This window comes from Lipophrys pholis (genome assembly GCF_963383615.2).
Source record: "Lipophrys pholis genome assembly, chromosome: 17".
Classification (NCBI taxonomy): domain Eukaryota; kingdom Metazoa; phylum Chordata; class Actinopteri; order Blenniiformes; family Blenniidae; genus Lipophrys; species Lipophrys pholis.
The window spans coordinates 7,025,535-7,048,744 of record NC_137643.1 but is presented as its reverse complement, the minus strand read 5'-3'; the positions used below and the strand labels follow the sequence as shown (position 1 = coordinate 7,048,744).

Here is a 23,210-nt window from a genome sequence, read left to right as displayed (position 1 = left end):
AACTAATTTGCATTGTAACTATAAATACAAAAACAAGCTCATCCACATATTTTCACTCCAGAAAGTCTGCCCACTGTAATCATCTTCGAGCCCCACCCAAACAGACAAAAACATGAACTTGTTTCCAAACTATTTGGGGATGTAACCAGTCATTGCAGCGAGGTTGCTCACATTACTGTCACGTCTCCCCGCCTCAGCAACACACCTGACTGTCCTGAGAGGCTCATTAATCAAGCTCCCTGCAAAACCTTCATGATGACTTCAGGTACGTCCGGTCGGAATTGCCCCTCCTATCTCCTTATTTATCGACTCCTCCTTAAGCCTGGAAGTGTTTTGTGTGGCAACCATGATAAGGACTGTCTGAATTCTCGTTGCTAGATCCTCCTTTAGCATAGAACCCACTGAGGCATACTTTAGCAAACGAGGCGAGCTCATGCTGCCCCACAATTCCTTGCAGCGATAATATTTAGGACCTGCTCATCCGAGAGTTTACGGAAACTCACGATGTCGGAAAAAGGACGCAGATCATGTAAGTTACCAAAGCAATAATTTGCCTTGAACAACTTTAAATCATCTAAAACCCATATGCGCTTTTTGTAGTCCATTTTTGGAAACTTGTAGTTCTCTCCCCACCACGGCAGGCGTTACTAACTTGCGCAGCCGTCGCATGATTATGACGTCACTAAGTACAAGCGCTGTCCGACTGCTACACCACCGTGATCGCCTTTCACTAACTACTTTAGGAAGCCTTCTAACACCTTTCCTTAACCCCGTGACGTCATCCACGGGGTTAAGGTAAAATCCATAGATAAGGAGATAGGAGGGACTTTTCGGACGTACCCTAACTCCTTTAGGAAGCCGTCTCACACCTTTCCGTAACCCCGTGACGTCATCCACGGGGTTAAGGTAAAGTCCATAGATAAGGCGATAGGAGAGACAATTCGGACGTACCCATTGTCATTAGAATCAGCTGTATTGGAGCAGAAACTTGCAGCACTGTGTCTCCACCCTCTTTGGCAAAATCTCTGAAGCTCGGTGTTGCGAAATACTTTAGTACCTATGCGTACAACCTACTTAACCAGTTTTCAGTGTCACACTAATTGGAAATAGCAAGGGTTCAGAAATTAAAGGAGCTCGGACTGACTGACCGCTTGCATCATTGCGACACAATCAGGAGCTTGTGTGCATTGTGTAGAGCTAAATACACACAGATCAGGTGAGACGACAAAGGGAATATTTGGAAATGAAACTTCTTGTATTGTAACTTGAGTGTTATATTCCCATCCTCGTTTTTCTAGTTTGCAATAGTCTCTCTTGCGTTTGTTCTCTTTCTTATCGCAGCAGCCATGCAGGTCAGCTCGGTGGTGTTTATATTTTCCGTGTTGATGTCCCTGTGGCTGCTGAACACCGTCTTGACCCAAAACAAAACGATGAAGGAGCTGAAAAGTCAAGATGAAAGGCTGAAAACGGTATCCGAGAAACTGAACGAGCGACGAGCAGCCGAAGAGCAATATAAATCCAACATGGACATGCAGGTGACCAGTGGAATAAGTGTAGTTCAAGAGATGGAGACTAAAGTTCCTGAACTCATTTTGACTGCGGAAAAAACGAAGACCGAAAACAACGCCTGTCAAGAGATTTTGGTAAAAAAAACAAAAAAAAACAACGTTTTAATTGTCTCCTCTTTATAGTTCTGATATCCATCACTGCACTAACCTGCACGTGAAATATCGCCTCACCCGTCATTTACACAAGATGGTCTCCATATTCTTTTTTCTTTTTTTTTTTTTCTGTCAAAGCTCTTTATTCGTCAAAACACAGTGGCTGGTTGTCATTCTCCTTCCTGTGCATCCTGCTGGACCTGATTTCTACTATTTTGACAGCAGAAATAGGCCGTTGTCTGAACTCAAAACAAAGATGACTCAGTCAGCATAAGAAACGCCTTTTACTTGTTTTACTAAACCTTCAAGTGACAAAAATCTTACTTATTAAATTAACCTATTTTCACTTTGAGCAACTTTTTTTTTCAAACGGATACTTGAATTGATGAAGGCACCTCACAGAAAATATAAACTTTGTGGTTTCATCCCTACTTTTTTCTGCCACTCCTTGATTTTTGATGGATCACACAACTTGTGCTTTCCTAGCTTTAAATGCAACCCCCCCCCCCCCCCCCCCAAAAAAAACCATGCACAAATAATTGCCATTGTTCACTGTCCTTAAAAACAACTAGAATCGGTTCTCAGCACAGCACTGTAATATCCCACCAGCTGTGTATTTGTCTGATTCAAAGTTTAAAATTGACGATTTGAAATTAAAAAAAATGAAATAAATAAAGACACAATTTCATCTAAATGTAGTGCAGCTTAGAAATCACTGTCAAGTCAACAAACCGGTTTAGCAATGAACTGAGTGATGGATTTGAAATTTCAGGCAGTTTTAACACAGAATAGAAGAGTTAATGATTTAGTAACTGAATGTGTTACGAAAAAAAAAAAATCTAAATATGAAACGGCCCTTTTTGTTTTCTTTGATTTCTATTTTTCACACAGCAATGACCTGACTAAATTAACACATGACATTGGTTTTTAAATGACAGTGAAAGCATGAAAACACTTCCTCTTTCCCCTTCAAATGCTTTATCTGAAGTATTTTGTTCCACACGAAACGGTCACGTTGAGCATTCTCGTGCCTGGCTGTTTATGTTTGATCTGTATTAATTTTCAGGCCCCACACTCGTCTTACAGGCTCAGTCTGATTGTTGAAGGTCTTTTATGGCCAACATGTTTCCCATTCCCAAATTGCTTATGTAATGTAGGTGTGGAGGCCTGATGGTTTATCCCACTGTCTTCTATGCCACATCACTTTTATTCTAAACATTTCTTTACCAACATTTCTCTCACACTGTTGTAGAAAACAATGAAAGGAGAGCTGGATTCCCTGCAGAAGGAACAGACTAAGAGTAAAGGTACAGCACACAGCAGACAGTGCCACCATGTGGTGGATTACAAGAATAATTCTGGTGCAGTCAAACGTTTTTCTGTTTTCATTGTTGTCAACAAGGTCTCATGAAAAACCTGCCTGACGCCTGGAAGAAAGAGATAACAAATCTGAAAACGCAGCTGCTGAGCCGCAGTCCGATATGTGACTTTGTGAAGAATGACCCAAAGGCTGTGTAAGTCACGAAACCTCAAGCTACTCGAGAAATCCTGAGTTTATAAGTTGTATTAATGATATGATTGTGTCTTTCAGGGAGCTGTGTGGCTACAAAAGCAGCAAACTCTGAAGAAGAGGTTCACATTATGAGACTGTGTCTGCATGTTAGATTTTCGGTTATGACTGTCTTCGGATTATTAGAAAAAGCTGAGTAGACACGAGAAAAAAAAAATGGCACATCGAGAACATGCGAATGTCACACAGGAAACCCCCAGATAGGAATTGAACAAATCGTTTACGAATTTCACTTTTTTCAGTAAAATGGAGAAATTCTTGGATTAAAAACCTGCTGTGATGCTACGTCTGACTTGTAATTCAGTCAGATTTACCCAAAAGCCTTTTTGATTTTTCAGGATGTTTTTCTGTGGGGGGGGGGGGGACAAACTGGTTTAATGTGCATTTAAAAGAGAACACTTGGGGAAACCTTTTGCTTTGTCTTCTCCAGTCTCCTGTTGTGACTGGAAACTGTCCTGTTCTGCCAAAAAGAAACAAAACCTGCCTCTCGCCTCAACTGCTTGTCTAAATAATTTGTGTTGTTTAAAATGTACAAAAGCCAAAGTGTGAAACGGACAGTTGTCTGGTTTACTCCACTGGACAATGTGCCAGTTTCCTCCACAGATGTTGGCATGTGGGTTTATTTGGAGGGTTTTGCTTAAAACGTCTGGGTGGAGCTTGAAATTTTCTGGAAAAAGACAAAGGTTGTTTTCATTTTAACGATTTGATCCCAATCTCACCCTGTCCATGAGTCAAAGTATCTTCAGTTAAGAGACTGAACCATAACTTGCTCTCCATGGTGCACACGCCAGCTGTGGGCCGTCACCATCGGTGTGTGTGTGAATGAATGAATGTGAATATACTTTGAGCACAAGTGTTAAAATGTGCTATATCACTAATTTACCATTCCATAGTCAATAAAAACAAAAAGTACAGAAGTTTTTCATCCATTGAGCCGCCCTTCCTCTTACAGGTCTATACAGGTTTGGTTTAACAATCCCGCCTTTTTTCAGAGTGTAATATAACGTGCTTTTCATTTTAAAAATGAAGTTACCCATGTTGAGTCATTTTGATATTCGAAACCAGAGAGAGGAACAAGCTGAAGACATGACCCAGTGAGTGTGGCTGCAGCGTCTCAGATGTACCTGTAATAGTGTGTGAGTAGGATACTTGCCACTTCAGAGAGTTTGTGGCCGACAACAGTGAAATTTGAAGCACGTTGAGTGACTATACAATCTGTGGAGTGACCTGGACACACAGCAGAAAATACGAGGACTCCTCAATCTCTGTTGTCCCATAAAGAGTAATACTGGTGTTAGTTCTTATATTGATTGAAATAAAAAATATCAATATTTAATAACCTAGGTTATGAACTGTAAATATGACTCCTGAAAGTAGAAAATGTAAGCAGGATTTGACCTGACATCAGCCGAGTCATCCAGAATGAGTGTGTGTGAATCCAAAAAAAAACTGCAGGAGAAACATGAAGAGAGACTTCGAGTGGCCCCGCTGACGAACAACTGTTGAGCAAAGTTCAGTGAGCTGGGTGACACTAAGTGTGCAGCACTGCTGGTAATGACCTGGACTCGCTCCACTGAGTTTGACCCAAAGGGTGAGTACTTTAATAATTAAGGGAAATATTTAAGCATAGGGAGAATATGCAAACTGTAGACATTTTCAAAATGAGGCGGGAGCACAAGTCGCAATGCAACTTCATTTTGACGTCACAAAATCAATATTAAAAGATATAAAAAAAATTTTTTATAGTGGATAAACTAAACGTTAAAACGGTGTCCTAGTTTTAAACTTTGCACTTGCATCTTTCCCCATATAGTATCACAAATATGCAACTTTTGACAATTTTTTGAGTGGAAGAGGTTTTTAATCATGTTTTGTGCAAGCAGATACTTTATAAAGGAAGCAGTTAATATTGTTAAAACATGGCGGCGTTGTCTATAAATGTGTAAAGCTTGGTGCAAAATCTACCTTAGCTTTTGAATGAACACTGTTCATTGAACAGTTTACCATCTGCAGGTGGAGAAAGATAACGCACCACTGTGCGCAAAGTTGTTTTTTTTTTTGTTTTTTTTATATATATATATCAAATGACTTTTGAGAATCTCATAATTTGAATAGAGAGCATTGATCTTTCCTAAAGGAAATGTAGTTTGGCATAAATGCGCAATTCGTGCCGTTTCTGCTGACTCGTCTCGGATCATCCCCGTCTTGAGCGCGCGCAACACGACCTGCGGCTCAGACTGGAGAGGACGGAGAGGAGGGAGGAGAGGGGAGAGTGGAAACAGCAGTGCCAACAAGCCGATTATTGAAGGCTACTGAGCCCTCTTTGTCAATTTGTGTCCATCCACTCATTCACACAGGAGGCGGACGTATTAGAGGACGGGATCTCCTCAGTTGATATTTGCGTAAAAGACGCGCTTTTTATTGGATATGGCAACTTTTTTTTACGGATGTGGGCTGCTACACTAAAAACTAAGAAGATAACAATTTCATTCAACTTTTGGAAACTTGTTTGTGGAGAATAAAGACTGACAAATTGTGGCTATATATATATAGATATATAGATTTTTTTTTGGTTTTTGAATTTTTGCAGCTGCATACTGCGTCGTCTATTAGGAATTTAAAGTTTTGTGCATTTTGGTAAGATCATTTTCTGTGACATTTGAAGGACAATTTTAAAGAAAAATGGCATCTTCCGTAAACTTTATAAGCTAAACTTTTCAATCAGATAAAAAAAAACTTGGGTTTGTATTTCCTCTTTTTCGAGCGCAAAGTGTGAAAATGACCAGCCCCTGCAGGAGTGTGGAAGAGCAGAGAGGCGTCAGTGAAAGTCCGGCTCACAAATCGGAGGCGCCCCGGTTCCGCAGTTGGAGCAGCCTCCGGTTCTCCCGCTGGAGGAGCGGCTCTCAGAGGACGAGCCCGCCGACCACCCCCTCACCAAAGTCGGACAAGAGGAGCGACGTGTCCCGGACGCTCTTCTCTCTGGTGAAGACGCACAATGACGACTACACGGCGGACCCCGACGGCCTGCTGGACAATAACAGGGAGGTGGAAGGAGACGCAGAGGACCTGCCTCAGGACCAGGCCACCTACTTCCAGAAGCAGTTCGGCTCCATGCTGCAGCCCGGGGTCAACAAGTTCTCCCTGCGCATGTTTGGCAGCCACAAAGGGGTCGCTGCTGAACAGGAGAGGGTCAAGAGCTTTGGAGTTTGGGTCATACACCCATACAGTGACTTCAGGTAAAGATGGGTTGAATTATGGCTGAATCATGTTTGTACAATAGCTTGAGAGCAAAAGTGGGATTTATCCGCCATAAAACATCCCCCTATCTGTCCTTTCCATTTTGTCGTTATTGGATTTTTATCTATTTTTTAATCCCTCAGCCATTGATTAAGTGTCCCCACTAAGTTTTCTCCAAGGACAGAATACAGGACAGCAGCTGATGTCATGGTTCATAGCACATGATAAGGAGATGAAGGGATCTGATTAGTACTACAGTATATAGGACAAGATCATCTGGATTAATGATACCACTCCCCTGCTGTGACTCCTTTTCTCCTTCCTCATGAGGGCAGAACTACACCAACTGAACCCAATCATTGCAGCAATCTAGAGTATTCCAAAATATAAACTTCCAATCATTTTTCAGTATGGTCTGTCTTTCTATTGTGTGCCTGTTCAGCATTTGCTGCTAAATCCTGAAAGTCTAGCCAAAGCTTTTTGTTTGTGAGGCCCCTTTTAATAGCATCAAATTTAAACAATTTTCAACCATCAGTCCCGCAGAGAGGATCAACCCGTGTGCAGGGATTATTGCCTATAAGAATCCGTATAATTCCTATCTTGCTCTATTATGCAACAATACACAGACAGCTGAGAGGGGGATTACAGAGGGCCTGCTCTCCTTAGACCTTATGGTCCAACTTCCTATTTAAAAAAAGAAGAGGCAGACGAGTCAGAACAGCTGGTTTTTATTTTGGATCCTACATGAGGTATAGTCAAAACTGGTTGTGCATGCTTACAGTCATGTTGATGCACAAGTTTAAGTTTGTACGTCTTAGTTTGAGGTTTCTAGGATGAAATATGAAAGTGGTTCTTAAAGTGGTGAACCGGAGGGGCACCATAGAAGAAATAAATACAGATTTAAACTTTTTATTTTATCAAAGCTCACAATATTATTACTGAACTTGTTGTGAATGTAATGATGATTAACAAGTGAGTGCAACGGTTACAGACTATATATGAAGACCAGACAGTTTTCATCCAAGTGTTTGATGGTTTATTGATGAACCCCCCCCCCCCCCAAAAAATTGTTATAGATAAAATACAATCCTAAATCTAAAATCTCTGAGGGAACATCAGCCGGGCATTGATGTACAAAAATATGCTCCGATAAGCTTCACATTGAATTTAAACACTCCAACCTCACCCTATATGCAAGGAAAGTCGCATATATGTGAACCGCTGAAACCTGAATTAGAAAGTATTTGTACATAAAGTGCTGTCAGGATCATAAATTGTCCGATTTTTCACACACTGTGTTGTTTATGTGTTTGCCCTTCTCTGTGCCCTCCCGTCTCCTTGCCTTCTGCCTCCTAACAAACTGTGTACAGCCTGATGGCTCTGGGAGGGGAGGACCTCCTGAGCGGTTTTAGAAGGTTGTTTTTATATCTATATATATATAAATGAAGTTTCTAACTTCAGTTTGACAGTTTTAGTAATCCAAATAGTTGTAAAAGTCTCTATTTGTCATCAAAGCATAAAAGTTGTTCATCTTAATAGCAGCTATGTGATATATATTGCAAAATTAAAGGTTGCTTTGTGGATTCTCCTGCTCTAAAAAGTGTAAAGTAGGCTAACATCAATTGCCAACAATTGAAACGCTTGAAATCTATGTGTCTATTTTTGTCACACATTCACTGATATTAAGTCTAAAAGGTTTTAATGCAGCAGATTTCATTCAGCCGCTCTTTCACACACACTAGTGCTAAATGCACACAGGTCGGCCATAATGCTTTCCAGAGTCTCTGAGTTATTAGCAGCAGGCAACCGCTAATCTGCTGCAACATGAGAAGTGATGATTAGTAGTCATGTAAACCAGTGCGTGTGTGCGGGCAGGACAGGGACGCCAGAGATGGATGGTGGGATAAACCTGAATGACAATAAAGGGCCCATCAATCAGTTCTGTGTCTGTGCCTCGCTTAGCCAGAGAAGCAGGTCGCTTTCTCACAGGCTTCACGTTGCGGCCGCCGGAGGGTGACGGTAATCAAAAATAGTCTGGTTCGTGTTCTGTTCCTCGGCCTCTGTTAGTGAACGAGTGACTGAAAGACCCGAGGTGATTGACACTTGATGGAAACAGTCTGTAAGGAAATTCAAACCGCGTAGACGCGCTGTTCAATGAGACACTGGAGACCTGTAGGGAGATGAGACGTGTATGACATGTGGATGAGCGTGTGCAGCTCGGACGTCCGTGCTCCAACCAGCCACACGCCGACATTTCGAGATGCTGTGGCGCTTTTCTTTTCTCCACTCCCCTTTGATAGTATATCGAGCATGACCAGGCGAGCGCCGTACATTTTTAATGAAGAGGGGTTCCTCTTGTGACAGAACCTGTGATGAGAGTAAGGCTCACTCTGAAGTGGGTCAGTCCCTCTGCTGACCCGCTGATTGGATGACTTCAGTCGCCCTCGGTGGCTGTTTCAAATTCTGTGAGCTTGCAGACCCCGTTCAGACCTCCCGTTGACCCGTAATCCAGGTCCACATCTCCTGACTGGATCTGCTACAGTGCATGAAAACTGCAAAGGCTCACAGACTCTCACCCGGGGGTGAATCCAGTTCATGCAGGATGACACATCCTTGAAAAAAACAACCGTGCCCAGTTAGTTAAAGACATCATGTCTTGTTTGTTTAAACTGCCAAACTACAAGTTGCAGGAACAGCTGGTGAGAGAGAGAGAGAGAGAGAGAGAGAGAGAGAGAGAGATAGAGAGGCCTCCCTAAGAAATAATCTGTGAAATCCCTTCTTAAAACTCTCTTTAATAGACTTATGATGTTGTTCTTTTAATATGACGGCTAACAGGTTTTTTTTTTTAAATTCAGGTATTTCTACATTCATAAATTTGTATTTTATTTAGTTTAGCGTAGCTGTGCTTTTTATTAAGTTTGAATGTCAACTCAGTTAGTTAGTTGTTAGTATGTTGGGTAGTTTGTTCGCAAATCCGTTCAAAACACAGTTTTGCCCTCGACTGTAGTAGTCAGTTTTCTAAACTGCTTTCTAAAAGGCATCATGATTAGTTTGTTGCTCATGAACGTGAGAGTAATGCGTCTTTATTCACTGAATGTTATATGCATGAACCGGTTGGTCAACGTGGTCTTTGAATTATAAACCACATCTCCCTTTAAGAATTTCCGATATTGTTAGATCAGTTGAATATGATGCAACTGTGAAACTTTTAATCCCGATGAACATTATAATCCCTTTTTCAAATTTTCACTATAATTATTTTTGTTTTATCGTGACCTTTTTGACTGTTTTATTCAGTTATGTAAACTTGTTGGCTGGTTGCCCATAAATGAAGTTGGCCACTTCCTGACTCATAAAGGAGAGAGAGTGACTTTTGTTCCTTCACTAAATATGATGTCGTTTATATACATTAGGCCGGAGTTGAATGAAATCACCACATCTGTGTTTAACAGCACATCTCGCTTCATTAAATGGAAGTCGTTATGAGATCAGGTCTGAATTCATGTCTGCTGCAGGTGTAAGACTTTTAATCCAGATGAACATCTGTGTTACATCAGCAGTGAAAGCATTTAGAGGAAACACAGCTGGACCACATGACCGCAGGGGGCAAAGGCACATGCACGCTAAACTTAAACAGAGGGACACTTGTGTAATAACAAGAGAAAAAAACGGTTCTGGTTCATTGTGTGTACTCCACTAACAATAAGCTTTCAGACAATTCTACCTGAAATGTGTAAGAGGTGTATCGAGATGACAATTTCAATTAGCTGAAGAAAAGGTTTATGGTCTAAATCTCCTCTTTTTTGGGGTTATGTGAGTGTTGTTTGTTGTTGTTTTTTCTATAGATAGTATTCACTGTTTTTTATGTTTCTATATGGACCTAAGAGTCTGAAATAAAGATTTATTGATATTTGCCCACATGTTCTCAATGTTCCAGACATTATGGATGTTTGGGTTTTCTGTCATTTTTTATCTGTCAGGTAAACAAAGTCCATTACAAACTAAAGCCAGTCTTACTATTACATTTATTTTTCATCCAAACATGTGTCCACTACACTTACACATATGTTCAAGCCATCCAGATGTAAAACTGGCTTCATCAGTCAGATACAGTATTGACTGCTCATTAAACTATGACTCATCACTTATTTTAAGTGCAAGTTCTCAGTAAATACAGAGTTTATTATGTGTTCAGTTTAGTTGTTTGCAGGGTCCATATTGTGTGTCAATAAATCTTTAATGTCCACTTGTGTTTCATTCAGCTTTAGAGTCTGAGCACAAGATATGTCAACTATGTTGGCTGTCCAAAAACATTTGTTTGAATTTAATTGGCGACTGTAAATTGTTTGTGTGACTATGAGTGTGTAGATGTGTGCCTTGTGATGGACGAGCGACCTGCCCAGCTCTAACCCGCCATCACCCAGCGCTATGGGAGACTAATAAATGGATGAATCTTTCTGCTCCGTCTAGGTTTTACTGGGACATCGTGATGCTCCTGCTGATGATGAGTAACCTGGTCATCTTGCCATGGGGCATCACCTTCTTCGAAGACCAGAACACGATGCCCTGGATCACCTTCAACGTCCTGTCCGACACGCTCTTCCTCATGGACCTGGTTTTTAACTTCCGCACGGGCATCTTAGAAGAGGACAGCCACATCATCCTGGATCCCAAAGAGATCCGAACGCATTACCTGCGCACCTGGTTCATGGTGGACTTCGTTTCCTCCATCCCCGTCGACTACATCTTCCTCATCGTGGACCTGGAGGCGCGGCACGACTCATCCGACGTGTACCGCACCGCCCGAGCTCTCCGCATCGTCCGCTTCACCAAGATCCTCAGCCTGCTGCGTCTCCTGAGGCTGTCCCGTCTCATCCGATACATTCACCAGTGGGAAGAGGTAACACAAGAGGAGGGAGGAGACACACAGATGTGCACATCAGAAAAATAAACCTGAGCATTTTTCACCTTTGTCTGACCCTCAGATTTTCCACATGACCTATGACCTGGCCAGCGCCGTGGTGCGAATAGTCAACTTGATTGGCATGATGCTGCTGTTGTGCCACTGGGACGGCTGCTTGACCTTCATGGTGCCGATGCTGCAGGAGTTTCCTTCAGACTGTTGGGTGTCCAAAAACAACATGGTGGTGAGTACAGCGTCCTCTAAATACAACAAGACATAATATTTAAGGGATACTTTGTGATACGCACTGTTGCTGAAATCAGGTCTGAGACATCACTTAGATTAGGACAACTTTAAGACATATCACTGTGAATAACAGGTTTTAAAACAAATACATATCACTGTGCTCCTGCACTGAATTACAGGTTTTAAAACAAATATGGGGGTGGGGGTGGGGGGGGTTGCTTCACCCATTGACTTTTCAATGTTTTGAGATATTTTTTTTTTTTTATCAAATCTACAGGTTAAGTAGCTTTATCTATGTTAACACTGAGTGAAAATAATTGAGCAGAAGAGAAAAAAGGAAAACCATTCGCAATGCCTGCCTATAATACACACAGTTGTACACATCACAAGATATACTATATATCATCAAGTATGTAACTATTGAGACAAGGTAACGTTTAACAGAATGCCTATCTCAATAAGTGTTTATGCTTTATGTATTTAGATTTTTTTATTTGTATATAGTATAAACACAGCTCATGAAATTATGTCCAGACGAGCAAAACATATTATTTGTTTGTGAGTCTTTCTCTAAAAAAAAAAACCCCTCTGAATTCACGGCAAGAAGAAATAAAAACTTCATTATTTTATATTTATGTTTATCTCAAAATGCAATCCTTTTTGCAGTGAGTTTATGGGCCACGACCTCACAGACTCATTATATATAAGAGTGTTAAATCCAAAGGCTTTGCCGTAATCCACAACATAAACTGAAGCTGTAAAGTGTGAGATTATGCTACACAGTTCTCTCTAAACACCACATGTGATAATAGCATCTCAATGAGAAAGCATGCACTCATCTATTAGATTTTCTTTCCCTCTCTTCCCAAAGTTAAAATCGGGATCATGTGACATATGACATTATTCCATATATTTTCACCACTTTGCTGTCTCGTCTCCTCTTCACTCTGTCCTTCCCAGAACGATACATGGCACATACAGTACTCCTACGCCCTCTTCATGGCCATGAGTCACATGTTGTGCATCGGATACGGTGCCCACCCCCCAGAGGGCATGACTGATGTCTGGCTCACCATGACCAGCATGGTGGTCGGGGCCACCTGCTACGCCATGTTCCTCGGTCACGCCACCAACCTTGTCCAGTCCTTGGACGCATCGCATCGGCAGTATCAAGAGAAGGTGATCATCTGTGCTCGGAGCTTTGAAACTTTAACAAACATCCCCCTTTTGACCCACAGCCTCGCTTGCACTGCGGACAATATGTCCCGGGAGCCTCACGTGGATGTTAATGTGATTCCAGCTTTGAGATTTAATATCATAGTCATGTTTTTATATCATAGGCTTGCTTACTTGCCTCATTCGTGGAAATTGTGCCAAATGTCTAGAGAATATGTGTATTATCTAATGGATTTTGCGGCCTCATTGTGAACCTCTCCAGAGGATTTTCACAAGATAAAGCAGGAGCAGATAATAGACAAATGGCAGCACCTTTGTTTCCAATCACTGGAGGCTAATGCCCATTACAAATGAGTTTGTAATCCACTTAAAACAATAGAAAAAAAAAAGCCCACAAAGCTGATAGAGCGAATGTGTAATTACTGTGCTCGTCATAATTCACCAAACACATGGTGGAAAATGTGACTAATTGTGACAGCTGACAGCCATCCAGCAGAATTTCAACTGTATCCTCAGTCACCATGTGTTTTCTACACTTTTCTTTCTTTCTTTTTTTTTGCAGTACAAGCAAGTGGAGCAGTACATGTCATTTCATAAACTGCCCGCCGACGTCAGGCAGAGGATCCACGATTATTACGAGCAGCGGTTCCAGGGCAAGATGTTCGACGAGGACAGCATATTTGGAGAGCTCAGTGATCCGCTCAAGGAGGTGTGTCGATCGTAAACTCTCCTCACGAGCCTCTCTCACTCACAACACAGCCAAACACATCCATCTCATGGACCAGCATCCTGTAGGAATTATAAGCCTACAATTCAAACATGTTTTCATTAGGCGTTAATCTCAAAAGGTAGAGTTGTCAGAAATTAAATGTGTCTTCAAACCAAACGGGAATCAATTCAGTGATAATGATCATATTAATAATTTGTGGTATTTGTGGGGGCCTTTCATGGCTGACAAGATCGCCTTCCAATAAAAGTAGAATTTTTTACAATAATACCAATAAAAAAAAATAGACAATAAAATCTATAATAAAAGATAGATAATAAATATTATACAAAAAATAAATAAAAAACACCAAAATCAGAATTGGTCAATGAAACCATTCATAGCAATTCAAGGAGGGTTTGCACAGTGGTGTAGTGGTTAGCGTGTCTCCTCAAAGTCTGCGGTTCAAGTCTGCTTGTGAAGTTTTCATGTTCTACCTGTGCAATTACAAATTCCAGATAGTCTGGTTTCCTTTTATAGTCCAAAAACATGCATTTAAAGTGGCGACTTGTAGGTGTGGATATGGAAGTGTGACTGTCATTTTCTCTGTACTGTGATGTGCCTGTCTGGACCCTGAGGTGGATATAGTGCTATAGAAGTGCTATAATGATGCTGTTGAAGATTAAAAATACAGATTTCTTAGTAATAATTTGAAGATTTCTTTCTTCTCCCCGACGCAGGAGATTGTCAGCTATAACTGTCGCGGGCTGGTGGCCAACATGCCGCTGTTCGCCAACACAGACCCTCATTTTGTGACGGTGATCCTGACCAAACTGCGTTTCGAGGTCTTCCAGCCCGGAGACTTGGTGATTCGAGAGGGAACGCTGGGCCGGAAGATGTACTTCATCCAACACGGCACCGTCACCGTCATCCCACGTGGCAGTAAGGAGATCAGTCTCAGTGACGGAGCCTATTTTGGGGGTAAATCGACACTCATCTTCACACAGTTTCCTTCCACATAAAAGAATGAAGCAACTTTATAGGCAGTGTTTGAGAAATATAAAAATATAACAAACTATGAGGATAAAAAAAATGAAATACACATGACTATTTATATAATAGTGCACCTTGTGAGCCACATCAGCTGTCTGCTGTAAGAGGCTGAAGTGAAATGAATCTAACACGCTTCATATTGTTACTTTGCTGTTCTTAAAACTGATTCTGGCTTTTCCCTTCATTTGACTGAAGGTTGAGTTTTTCACACTTGGTCAATATTGTGGCTTTATTATTTCATTTAATATGAATTTGATAGTAGCATGATTGGAATTATTATTCCTAGAGATTAGTTGATAATTATACAAAACTTATAATTAACTATATTACCAAGCTGCGGTGGTTGATTGTTTTTAATCAAGTCTGAAACTCTAAATTGGATAAAGCAACAATATATGTTTTATCTGGACATATGTAGGATAGATGTTTGTTATAGTCAATTTCTACCCAGGCCAGCCAGCTTCTGCTGTGTCACACTCATTACTCAGACACAAGAGGACCAGTGTGACAACAGTGTGTTGGTCTAACGGCAGCATGTACTCCCTCCTCTATGTTTCAGAGATCTGCCTGCTGACTCAGGGCCGACGAACAGCCTCGGTGAGGGCCGACACCTACTGCCGTCTCTACTCGCTGAGTGTGGACAGCTTCAACGAGGTCCTGGAGGAGCACCCTCTGATGAGGAGGGCGTTTGAGAGCGTGGCCGTGGATCGGCTGGACCGGGTCGCACGACGACCCAGTTATCAGCCTCCAGAGAATGAGACCGACAACTAAAAAACTCCAGCCAGATATGAGCAACATAGATAGCACTTCTTGACTGAACTTTATGCAACAAAGAGACGTTAAATGGACTTAAATTGAAGACCTTTATCATAAATTCTAAACAGATTATACTTGTACTTGAAAATACTCCACTGTCACTTTGTTTCTCTTTGGTACTTGAATCTATAAAAGCTATTTTCCCATGTCTATTTCAGATTTTTGTATATTATCCATGCTCTGTCCACTGAATTCACATGAGAAACAGCACTTTCTTCCTTTGTTCCCAACCAAAGTGTATTTGTTTTTGTTCTGTTTTTCCCACTGGCCACACTGTTTGTTCCAGTCTAAGTACATTTAAGGCACGGCTTTCTATCTTAGCATGCTTATACGGATTTGACTGTGAATCTCCTCCTTCCTGCAGGTTATTGAAAGCATACAAGAACACCAGCTGGTGTTGTGCATCACACAGATTTCTGATTTAAATTATCCCTGAGATGTGTAGGCTCCCTGAATTGAGGGTTTAAATGCCCGTGTTCGCAGATGATAAGCTGCAGTGATGTAATAAGTCCAACTGTACATAGACAGGCTGTATACATTAAAAAAAAAAGAAAATTATAGTTCAAGCAACTTCAATTTCCTTTAAAGATTATTTTTTCTATGAGAAAAAAAGATCTCATCAGCTGCAGGTCACATATGCATTTCTGTAATTTAGTACCCAATTTTCTCAGAGGTCATTTATTTTTCCATGCAAAAACTCAGTTGTTTTATTCTGTTAAAATACAACCAGTTTTTCAAAATTCAGTTACTTAACTCTAAATATGAGCATTAATCAAAAAGCTTCATGGGCTTATTGATATTTAACTATTCTCTCACTACGAATCCTTTGGATTTTATTTATGAACAGTTTATTACAGAGCAGAAGCAACATTTCATATAACTCACATAAAATAAAATATACATTATTCATGACAGACTTATCAAACCAGGTCAAGCATAAGCATGCCTAATAACATTTAAGTATCTTAGTAGCAAAGTATCAATAGGATTGTTAGAAATGGTATCTAATCACAGCTGCGCCTTTCTACATATAATGTGTGAAAATAGGCAGTAACAAAAGCCTTTTTTTTAGCTTTTAATTTTCTGCATTTGTTCTTCATATTAACATTTCATGAATGCACAACCTTTTAATCCATCTTGTTATTTCATAGATTTTCAGTTAAAAGAATACAGTGTGTACTTCTCTCAGGTGAATAAGCATTAAATTAAAGGGACATGTGATGCACTGAAAAGGTATGGCTGTTTTTAGAGCGCTGTACATCATAGTATTCCCGTGAATGTGATAAATTTGTATTGAATAAATATTTGCTTGCTTTGGTATTTAGGTTTTACAGTGAATACCCCCAGACTGATTCTGTTGTGTAAATATTATTTTGATCCTTGATACACAATTATAAAATATGTATTTTTTGCCTATGCAGTTGCTTCAGTGCTTCATTCAGTTTCATTTATACTGTGTGCACAGAGATACCACTAATCATACATAGATGTCTACAACATAAATGCTGTTGTAGCACCAATTGTGATAATTAAAAATAAATCAATATTGTTCAGTACTACTTGGGTATTCTCCCAAGGAATTACGTAATATTTACAAAAGGAAGATTAACAAGTAGCCAATGAGCCCATAAGCCCAAAACTTCACATAAACTTGCTGTTATTATTGTTTCTTGCTCTGCTGTCAAAAAGCTTAGTCACTCACATGAAGCGTAGGATGTAATTCTGTCTATTTAGATTCTCTTTCACGTGTGTTTGTGTTTCATTGCAATTGAGGTCTTTCCCGTTTTAATTTTTCACGATAATATATTCAAGTTAGATGCACTTTAAAGGTAAAACTGTGAGTAGCAGTTCCATGGAATACTTTCACAATGCTCTTATTGGAATTGAGAACAATATAAGCATATTATACATTTTCAGAGCTTTTTCAACTGTTTAAATAATTTATTACATTATATTATTGATTATTATATTTTACACTTGCATAAAATATACAATATATTTTCTTTAGATTTCTTGCATAGAAATACCACTCAGAGTGACCTTTGTTGAATTAAGGGAGTGGTGTTATGAAAGTGTTTTTTGTAGTAACTGTGACATTTTTTTAAGATAAATTGGCTTTTTTTCAGAACACAGTGACGCTAAGAACGACTTTTTTTGAATAAGACTTTTTTCAGAAGACAAAGTGGTGGTATGAAATAATTATTGTGAGACCTTTTAATTTAAAGGACACATTGATGTGATGAAGGAGTGTTTTTGTAGTAAATGGGATCTTTAAAAAAAACTCAGTAATGTTATTAAAGACCTTTTGTAATAAATGTCAGCTTTTTAAAGGACACAGATATGTTATGAAAGCGTTTTTGTAGTATATGAGACCTCTTTAAAGGCCAGATGTTATGAAACGTGTTGCGTTTAAATGCTCCTCCGCAGCGCCGCAGCGGGCGGACTCAGATCTGTTTCCGGTCCGGGCACTCTGCTTCCGGTTTAACTCCGTTTCATAAACTCGGGACGCAGACTGGAGGTAGGACGGAGCGATTCTTTGCTCACTGATTTGTGTAGTTTGAATCAATATTAAAGCTTCGTCCGGTGGCATCCCACTAACTGAAACGCGATCGAAGTGTGAGATTCTGCGGTGAAACCAGTGTTTTTACTCTGCTTGTGCAAGGTTAAGCGCTAACTTAGCTTAGCAACGCGGCTAGCACCAGCAGCTACATGGAGGTCAGTGTGTACTCTTTAACTATGGCGCTGACAGTGAACCAAGCTCCCCAGATTTGTGGATTATTGCTCGGTTTCTTCGCATGTGAGTGGGCCTGAGGTTTCAACGCTGCCCTGTGAGGATTTATAACATCTGTGCTCGTCCTCACCTTCGTTAGCTAACTGTCAGCTCCCTCTGACATAACAACATCACATAACAGAAACTACAAATCCCTCAAAACTAATCCACATTCTCACTCAAACATCCACTTATCATCTTCAAAATGTGAGCTGTAGATCATCTAAAGTGATATAGTTTAATAAAAGGTTATACTATTTACCTGCTGGACATATTAAACGTTAAATGTGTTCATTTCGTGCTTTGTTTATGTGAATATTTTCAAAACCTACTGTAGTTCACAGTGATAATAAAGTGATAATCTTCTGGTTGTTAACGAAACTGAACTTTTTTTTTTCCCCAGGATTTTTTTTTTTACAAAGTGATAAAGGTTAAACAACTAATTTAGATATTAAGAGAATAAATGTTAATCAGTTTGTTTGACCTTGTAAACAACACATTTACACTTGGGGGCGAGTTAGGGTCACCAATAACCGCACATGCATGTTTTGGGGCCGGTTTTGGAGGAGTTTTTTCAATCAATATAACATGAAATGATGTCCCCCTCACAGAAGGCCCCCCCCCCGATTTTCCACGTCAGGTTTGTCTGTTGTCTTCCACATGTTATGACTACATTGTCACTGCCATTTTTTTCCACATTGTTAAAGTGCTGCTCATACACAAAGACATCAGAGTACTGGGGAGAAATTTTGTTATTGTATCATTCACACAATTATATAGCATACATAGTAATATGAAAAAAGATGTGGCTGTAGCTGTGGTAATAGTGTTGGAGACAGGAAAACAAGTGAGATGAAGGCAGATGAAGTGAATGATGAGAAAGACGATAAAGAACAGAGTTATAATCTAGGAAATCATCTATTCTGTTTTAAAGTGACGGTTTATGTAACTTCATCTGCTGACAAATATGAAAAGACAAGCAGGGATCTGTCATCTAAAAATAGCAAAGGCAGAGACTCCGTCAATTATACAATGCAATTGCTCTCATGATGACTGCTTTGTTGACTGTTGCATGAGTTTGGATGCTGGTGTTTGTTGGAAAAACGGTTTTATTGACTGATTTCCCTGCAAATATGCAATACTAATCACCTGTCATTAAAAATGGAATGGCGGGCTCATGTTTTGGCCTCTTTCCTGTGCAGGAACGATGCTGGCCTTGACTCGCGCCGTGGTGAGCGGGGTGTCACGTGCCCCAGCTGCTGTCAGTCAAGGTGCCGTGACCACGATCACCCGGTACAACAGCACAACTCAGGTACGTGGATTACACTTTGGTAAAACTACATTTAAAACCATCTCCATGACAACGACACGAATAACAGTTTGTTTTTCCAGGGCGCTCCAAAGAAAACAACATTCGGGCCTCTGGCAGATCAGGACCGCATCTTCACAAACCTTTATGGCCGTCACGACTGGAGGTAACACTGCTGATATTACTCTCATGTGCTCTTTGAATTCGGTTTTAAATGGCTAACGCTCCTCACCCTTCTTTGTGCTCCAGGCTGAATGGTGCGGTGAAGCGTGGTGACTGGTACAAAACTAAGGAGATACTTTTGAAGGGAGTGGATTGGATCCTTAATGAGATCAAGGTTTCTGGCCTGCGTGGGAGAGGTGGAGCTGGTTTCCCAACAGGCATGAAATGGAGCTTCATGAACAAACCCAGTGATGGCCGGTCAGTCCTCACACAGGCACACACCTCTGTTTCAGTTTCTTTCGAGACTGGATTCTATGTGAAGCCACAACACCGGAGCCATTCCTGTCAAGACTTTCATCAATAACAATAAATAAAAAATAAGCACAGTTTCTTAGCGTTAGGGGTCTTTGTTTTTGTTTCAGCCCAAAGTATTTGGTGGTGAATGCAGATGAGGGAGAGCCGGGCACCTGTAAGGACCGAGAGATCATGAGGAACGACCCCCACAAGCTGGTGGAGGGGTGCCTGGTGGCTGGGAGGGCCATGGGAGCGCGTGCCGCTTATATTTACATCAGAGGAGAGTTTTACAACGAGTCATCCAACCTGCAGGTGAAAATGACTGACGTGACTTTTACAGTATGGTCTTTTGAAATATTATACAGAAAGATCAACTTACAAAGAAAAAGACTTACATAAACATGTTTGTGTTTATTTTGGGGAAAAGATTTTACAGACCACAACTCTACTGCTGTGAGGCAAAACTCAGCATAACTATAGGAGCTGAATATATCTGTTTCAAGAAAAAAAAAAAAAAAAGCCTGTTCTTTATTCGGACCAACAATTTATATATCTACCTCTTTTTCAAGATAATGTGAAAATTGTGCAGGGTTGATAGATGGTGAACTACTTTTTTGTAAATAATTTAGAAAAAGAAATTGTCATAGCTTGCAAGTGCATTATTGTACTTACAACAACTTCACACAACCAACCACCTAATTAATATTTGAGTCACTCAGAATAGCAAATGGGAGGACTGATATAAACAAAAGATAAAGCACTGTGCCAAACAGTTTGAATGTTGATGTAATGTCTACAGAAAGACTTTTTCTTATTAGATTCTTTTATTTATGGTTACAACTCTCCCCTTGTCTTTTCCCTTGTTTTCTTCTTCAAATGACATCAGCTTCTTCTTCTTAATCTCTTGAGCTCTGCACAACTAATCAAGTTAATCAGGTTCAGATTTGATTGTGTAATTTATCTTCTTTAAGTATTGTATGATGTGGTTTTGCCCCCAGGTGGCGATCAATGAGGCCTATGCAGCCGGGCTGATTGGACAGAACGCCTGTGGCTCCGATTATGACTTTGATGTGTTCGTGATGCGCGGTGCTGGCGCGTACATCTGCGGAGAGGAGACGGCTCTGATCGAATCCCTGGAGGGAAAGCAGGGGAAGCCCCGCCTGAAGCCCCCTTTTCCTGGTGATGTGGGTGAGTCCCAGCACTCAAAGGGTTCACAGCTGCCTGATCAAACTGGGCATGTTTTCTTCACCATAACACCGATTAATGTCACTGCTGGGCATTTGTTTATCCTACCTCAAAAACAAGCGTCTCCCTCGTGCCAATGTCTCTCCATATGCTTTCCCTCTCTCCCTCTGTGAAGGTGTGTTTGGTTGCCCAACAACTGTTGCCAATGTGGAGACGGTTGCCGTTGCGCCCACCATCTGTCGTCGCGGAGGCTCGTGGTTTCTGGGCTTTGGCAGAGAGAGAAACTCCGGCACGAAGCTCTTCAACATCTCGGGCCACGTTAACCACCCGTGCACCGTGGAGGAGGAGATGTCCGTCCCTCTGAAAGACCTCATCGAGAGACACGCAGGTACCTTTTACAATGAGAACATGATGCGTGTATAAATTCCCTCTCATCAAGAGAAAACGTGCATTGTCCAATTCACCACGCTCAATACTGCAACAGAACAACATGCAACAACACAAACATGTAAACATTGTAGATTTGCAATAATGTACTTTGGTACCACATTCCAGCTGTTGTGGTTCCTTCTCGTCTGAAATCAACACTTTTGCACTTTAATCTCCTGCTGCTGCTGTTACTGTTGCAGTGAATGTTTTGTTGCTGTATATGTTCATTAATAATCACTTTGCTTCTTCATAAATGAAATCTGAAACATAGACATCTGTTTCTGTTTCCCTGCACCAAGGGGGTCATGAATTGAAAGATTAAGACAGCTCAGACTCAGACCAGGCTAAGGGCAGTTTATTTTTTCTCTACTTGATTGAAACAAACATCTGTCCGGTAGGTGGAGTGCGTGGCGGCTGGGATAACCTGCTGGCTGTAATCCCCGGCGGCTCCTCAACACCGCTCATTCCCAAGAACGTGTGCGAGGAGGTGCTGATGGACTTTGACGGCCTCATTCAGGCTCAGACTGGCCTGGGCACCGCTGCTATTATCGTCATGGACAAATCAGTAAGTGTCTCACCTCTTATGCAGATGAAACAGCAAGGCAGCTCTCTCATTGTTTGTGGCTTGTTTTGTACAGACTGACATCATCAGAGCCATTGCTCGTCTGATTGAGTTCTATAAGCATGAGAGCTGTGGTCAGTGCACACCCTGCAGAGAAGGTACGCACCGCTTCAGTGTCGTTTCTGGGTTTAGAAGGAACATTTCTGAATCAGATGTCATTAAAGCGTTAATTTTTTCTAAAAAAAAAAAAAAAAAAAACGTTTTTACCATTTTGTCCGTTTCTGCAGGAGTGGACTGGATGAACAACATGATGTGGCGTTTTGTGCGTGGCGATGCTCGTCCAGCAGAGATCGACATGATCTGGGAAATCAGTAAGCAGATTGAAGGACACACAATCTGTGCCCTGGGCGACGGTGCCGCATGGCCTGTGCAGGTAAAGACAAGAACTGTTATCAGGATCAAGTATTAACTTACCAACTGTGCATTAAACCCACTCTTTATTTTTATCTAAATGTCCTCACGTGCTGCTGTGATTTCTGCCATTTGTATATGTTTACATGTGTTTACATAATGTCATGCATTTGTCCTGCTTTGCTAACACAACATGACTCCTGTGTCTCCTCTGTGTTTTCAGGGACTGATCAGGCACTTCAGGCCTGTGATGGAAAGCAGGATTGCTGAATACCAAGAGCAGCAGCAGGCCAGGGCTTGAACTGTGACTTGTACTCCTTAAACTCATCTTTCTGCCTCTTGAGCTCCTCACCCTGTGCTTGTGTCTTTCACAAATTATTTAAAGAAAAAGATAACGTGCCCTCTCATCACCTTATCATCAACTTTTGCATTGATGTGTCTGCCTTGTAGGAGGAAATTACAGAATAAAGTTCTATGAACAATCGTGTTTCTTTCTTTGCTTGGACATTATAACTTTTTCACTCTTAGTCTTTGATTTATAAGATACTCATAATAATCACACTTTTTTTTTTTTTTTAAACTGATGCTTTTATTCGCTGCTTAGGTGTTTTTATTAGTATTCCACAGTTTGGTTCCCTGCTTAGCTGAAATGTTAGTACAATCTATTTTTGTGACGATTCATAATGCATTAGCTTAAAACAATATTTTGAACAATGACAA

The 23,210-nt window shown here is 40.8% G+C and overlaps 3 protein-coding genes across 10 annotated transcripts; all 3 read left to right on the top strand.

The window, feature by feature from the left end:
- Positions 1 to 141: 141 nt before the first annotated feature.
- On the top strand, positions 142 to 4,126 carry LOC308122633 (uncharacterized protein). 4 transcript variants are annotated; one of them, XM_080484588.1, is made up of 5 exons: positions 142 to 265; positions 1,342 to 1,643; positions 2,914 to 2,968; positions 3,064 to 3,175; positions 3,253 to 4,126. In XM_080484588.1, exons 1-5 carry the CDS (start codon positions 253 to 255, stop codon positions 3,284 to 3,286), a joined length of 516 nt encoding a protein of 171 aa, XP_080340714.1. In that variant the 5' UTR covers positions 142 to 252; the 3' UTR covers positions 3,287 to 4,126. The 4 variants fall into 4 exon arrangements, with proteins under 4 accessions (XP_080340714.1, XP_080340715.1, XP_080340713.1 ...); XM_080484589.1 differs by having other exon boundaries at positions 152 to 1,216; XM_080484587.1 differs by lacking the exon at positions 142 to 265 and adding an exon at positions 316 to 529.
- A 1,452-nt stretch (positions 4,127 to 5,578) lies between these two features.
- On the top strand, positions 5,579 to 16,787 carry hcn3 (hyperpolarization activated cyclic nucleotide-gated potassium channel 3). The gene is made up of 7 exons (XM_080484568.1): positions 5,579 to 6,467; positions 10,939 to 11,368; positions 11,454 to 11,615; positions 12,578 to 12,796; positions 13,356 to 13,502; positions 14,240 to 14,480; positions 15,112 to 16,787. Exons 1-7 carry the CDS (start codon positions 6,010 to 6,012, stop codon positions 15,321 to 15,323), a joined length of 1,869 nt encoding a protein of 622 aa, XP_080340694.1. The 5' UTR covers positions 5,579 to 6,009; the 3' UTR covers positions 15,324 to 16,787.
- A 1,023-nt stretch (positions 16,788 to 17,810) lies between these two features.
- On the top strand, positions 17,811 to 22,972 carry ndufv1 (NADH:ubiquinone oxidoreductase core subunit V1). Of its 5 annotated transcripts, none has more exons than XM_080484383.1 (11): positions 17,811 to 17,886; positions 19,341 to 19,450; positions 19,531 to 19,613; positions 19,697 to 19,867; positions 20,032 to 20,215; positions 20,902 to 21,091; positions 21,264 to 21,476; positions 21,916 to 22,082; positions 22,156 to 22,237; positions 22,367 to 22,512; positions 22,714 to 22,972. In XM_080484383.1, the coding sequence occupies exons 2-11, from the start codon at positions 19,346 to 19,348 to the stop codon at positions 22,789 to 22,791; spliced, it is 1,419 nt and encodes a 472-aa protein (XP_080340509.1). In that variant the 5' UTR covers positions 17,811 to 17,886; positions 19,341 to 19,345; the 3' UTR covers positions 22,792 to 22,972. The 5 variants fall into 5 exon arrangements, with proteins under 5 accessions (XP_080340509.1, XP_080340513.1, XP_080340511.1 ...); XM_080484387.1 differs by having other exon boundaries at positions 17,871 to 17,984; XM_080484385.1 differs by having other exon boundaries at positions 17,871 to 18,165.
- The last annotated feature ends 238 nt before the right edge of the window (positions 22,973 to 23,210 follow it).

Bases quoted from the DNA above. Each gene is read 5' to 3' on its own strand.
- LOC308122633 (XM_080484587.1), top strand. From the start codon at position 505: ATGTCGGAAAAAGGACGCAGATCAT. The intron at 530-1,341 runs GTAAGTTACCAA...TTCTTATCGCAG, and splicing joins GGAAAAAGGACGCAGATCAT to CAGCCATGCAGGTCAGCTCG. The intron at 3,176-3,252 runs GTAAGTCACGAA...TGTGTCTTTCAG, and splicing joins AAGAATGACCCAAAGGCTGT to GGAGCTGTGTGGCTACAAAA.
- hcn3 (XM_080484568.1), top strand. From the start codon at position 6,010: ATGACCAGCCCCTGCAGGAGTGTGGAAGAGCAGAGAGGCGTCAGTGAA. The intron at 11,369-11,453 runs GTAACACAAGAG...TCTGACCCTCAG, and splicing joins ACATTCACCAGTGGGAAGAG to ATTTTCCACATGACCTATGA. The intron at 14,481-15,111 runs GTAAATCGACAC...TCTATGTTTCAG, and splicing joins TGACGGAGCCTATTTTGGGG to AGATCTGCCTGCTGACTCAG.
- ndufv1 (XM_080484383.1), top strand. From the start codon at position 19,346: ATGCTGGCCTTGACTCGCGCCGTGGTGAGCGGGGTGTCACGTGCCCCA. The intron at 21,477-21,915 runs GTACCTTTTACA...TCTGTCCGGTAG, and splicing joins CCTCATCGAGAGACACGCAG to GTGGAGTGCGTGGCGGCTGG. The intron at 22,083-22,155 runs GTAAGTGTCTCA...TGTTTTGTACAG, and splicing joins TTATCGTCATGGACAAATCA to ACTGACATCATCAGAGCCAT.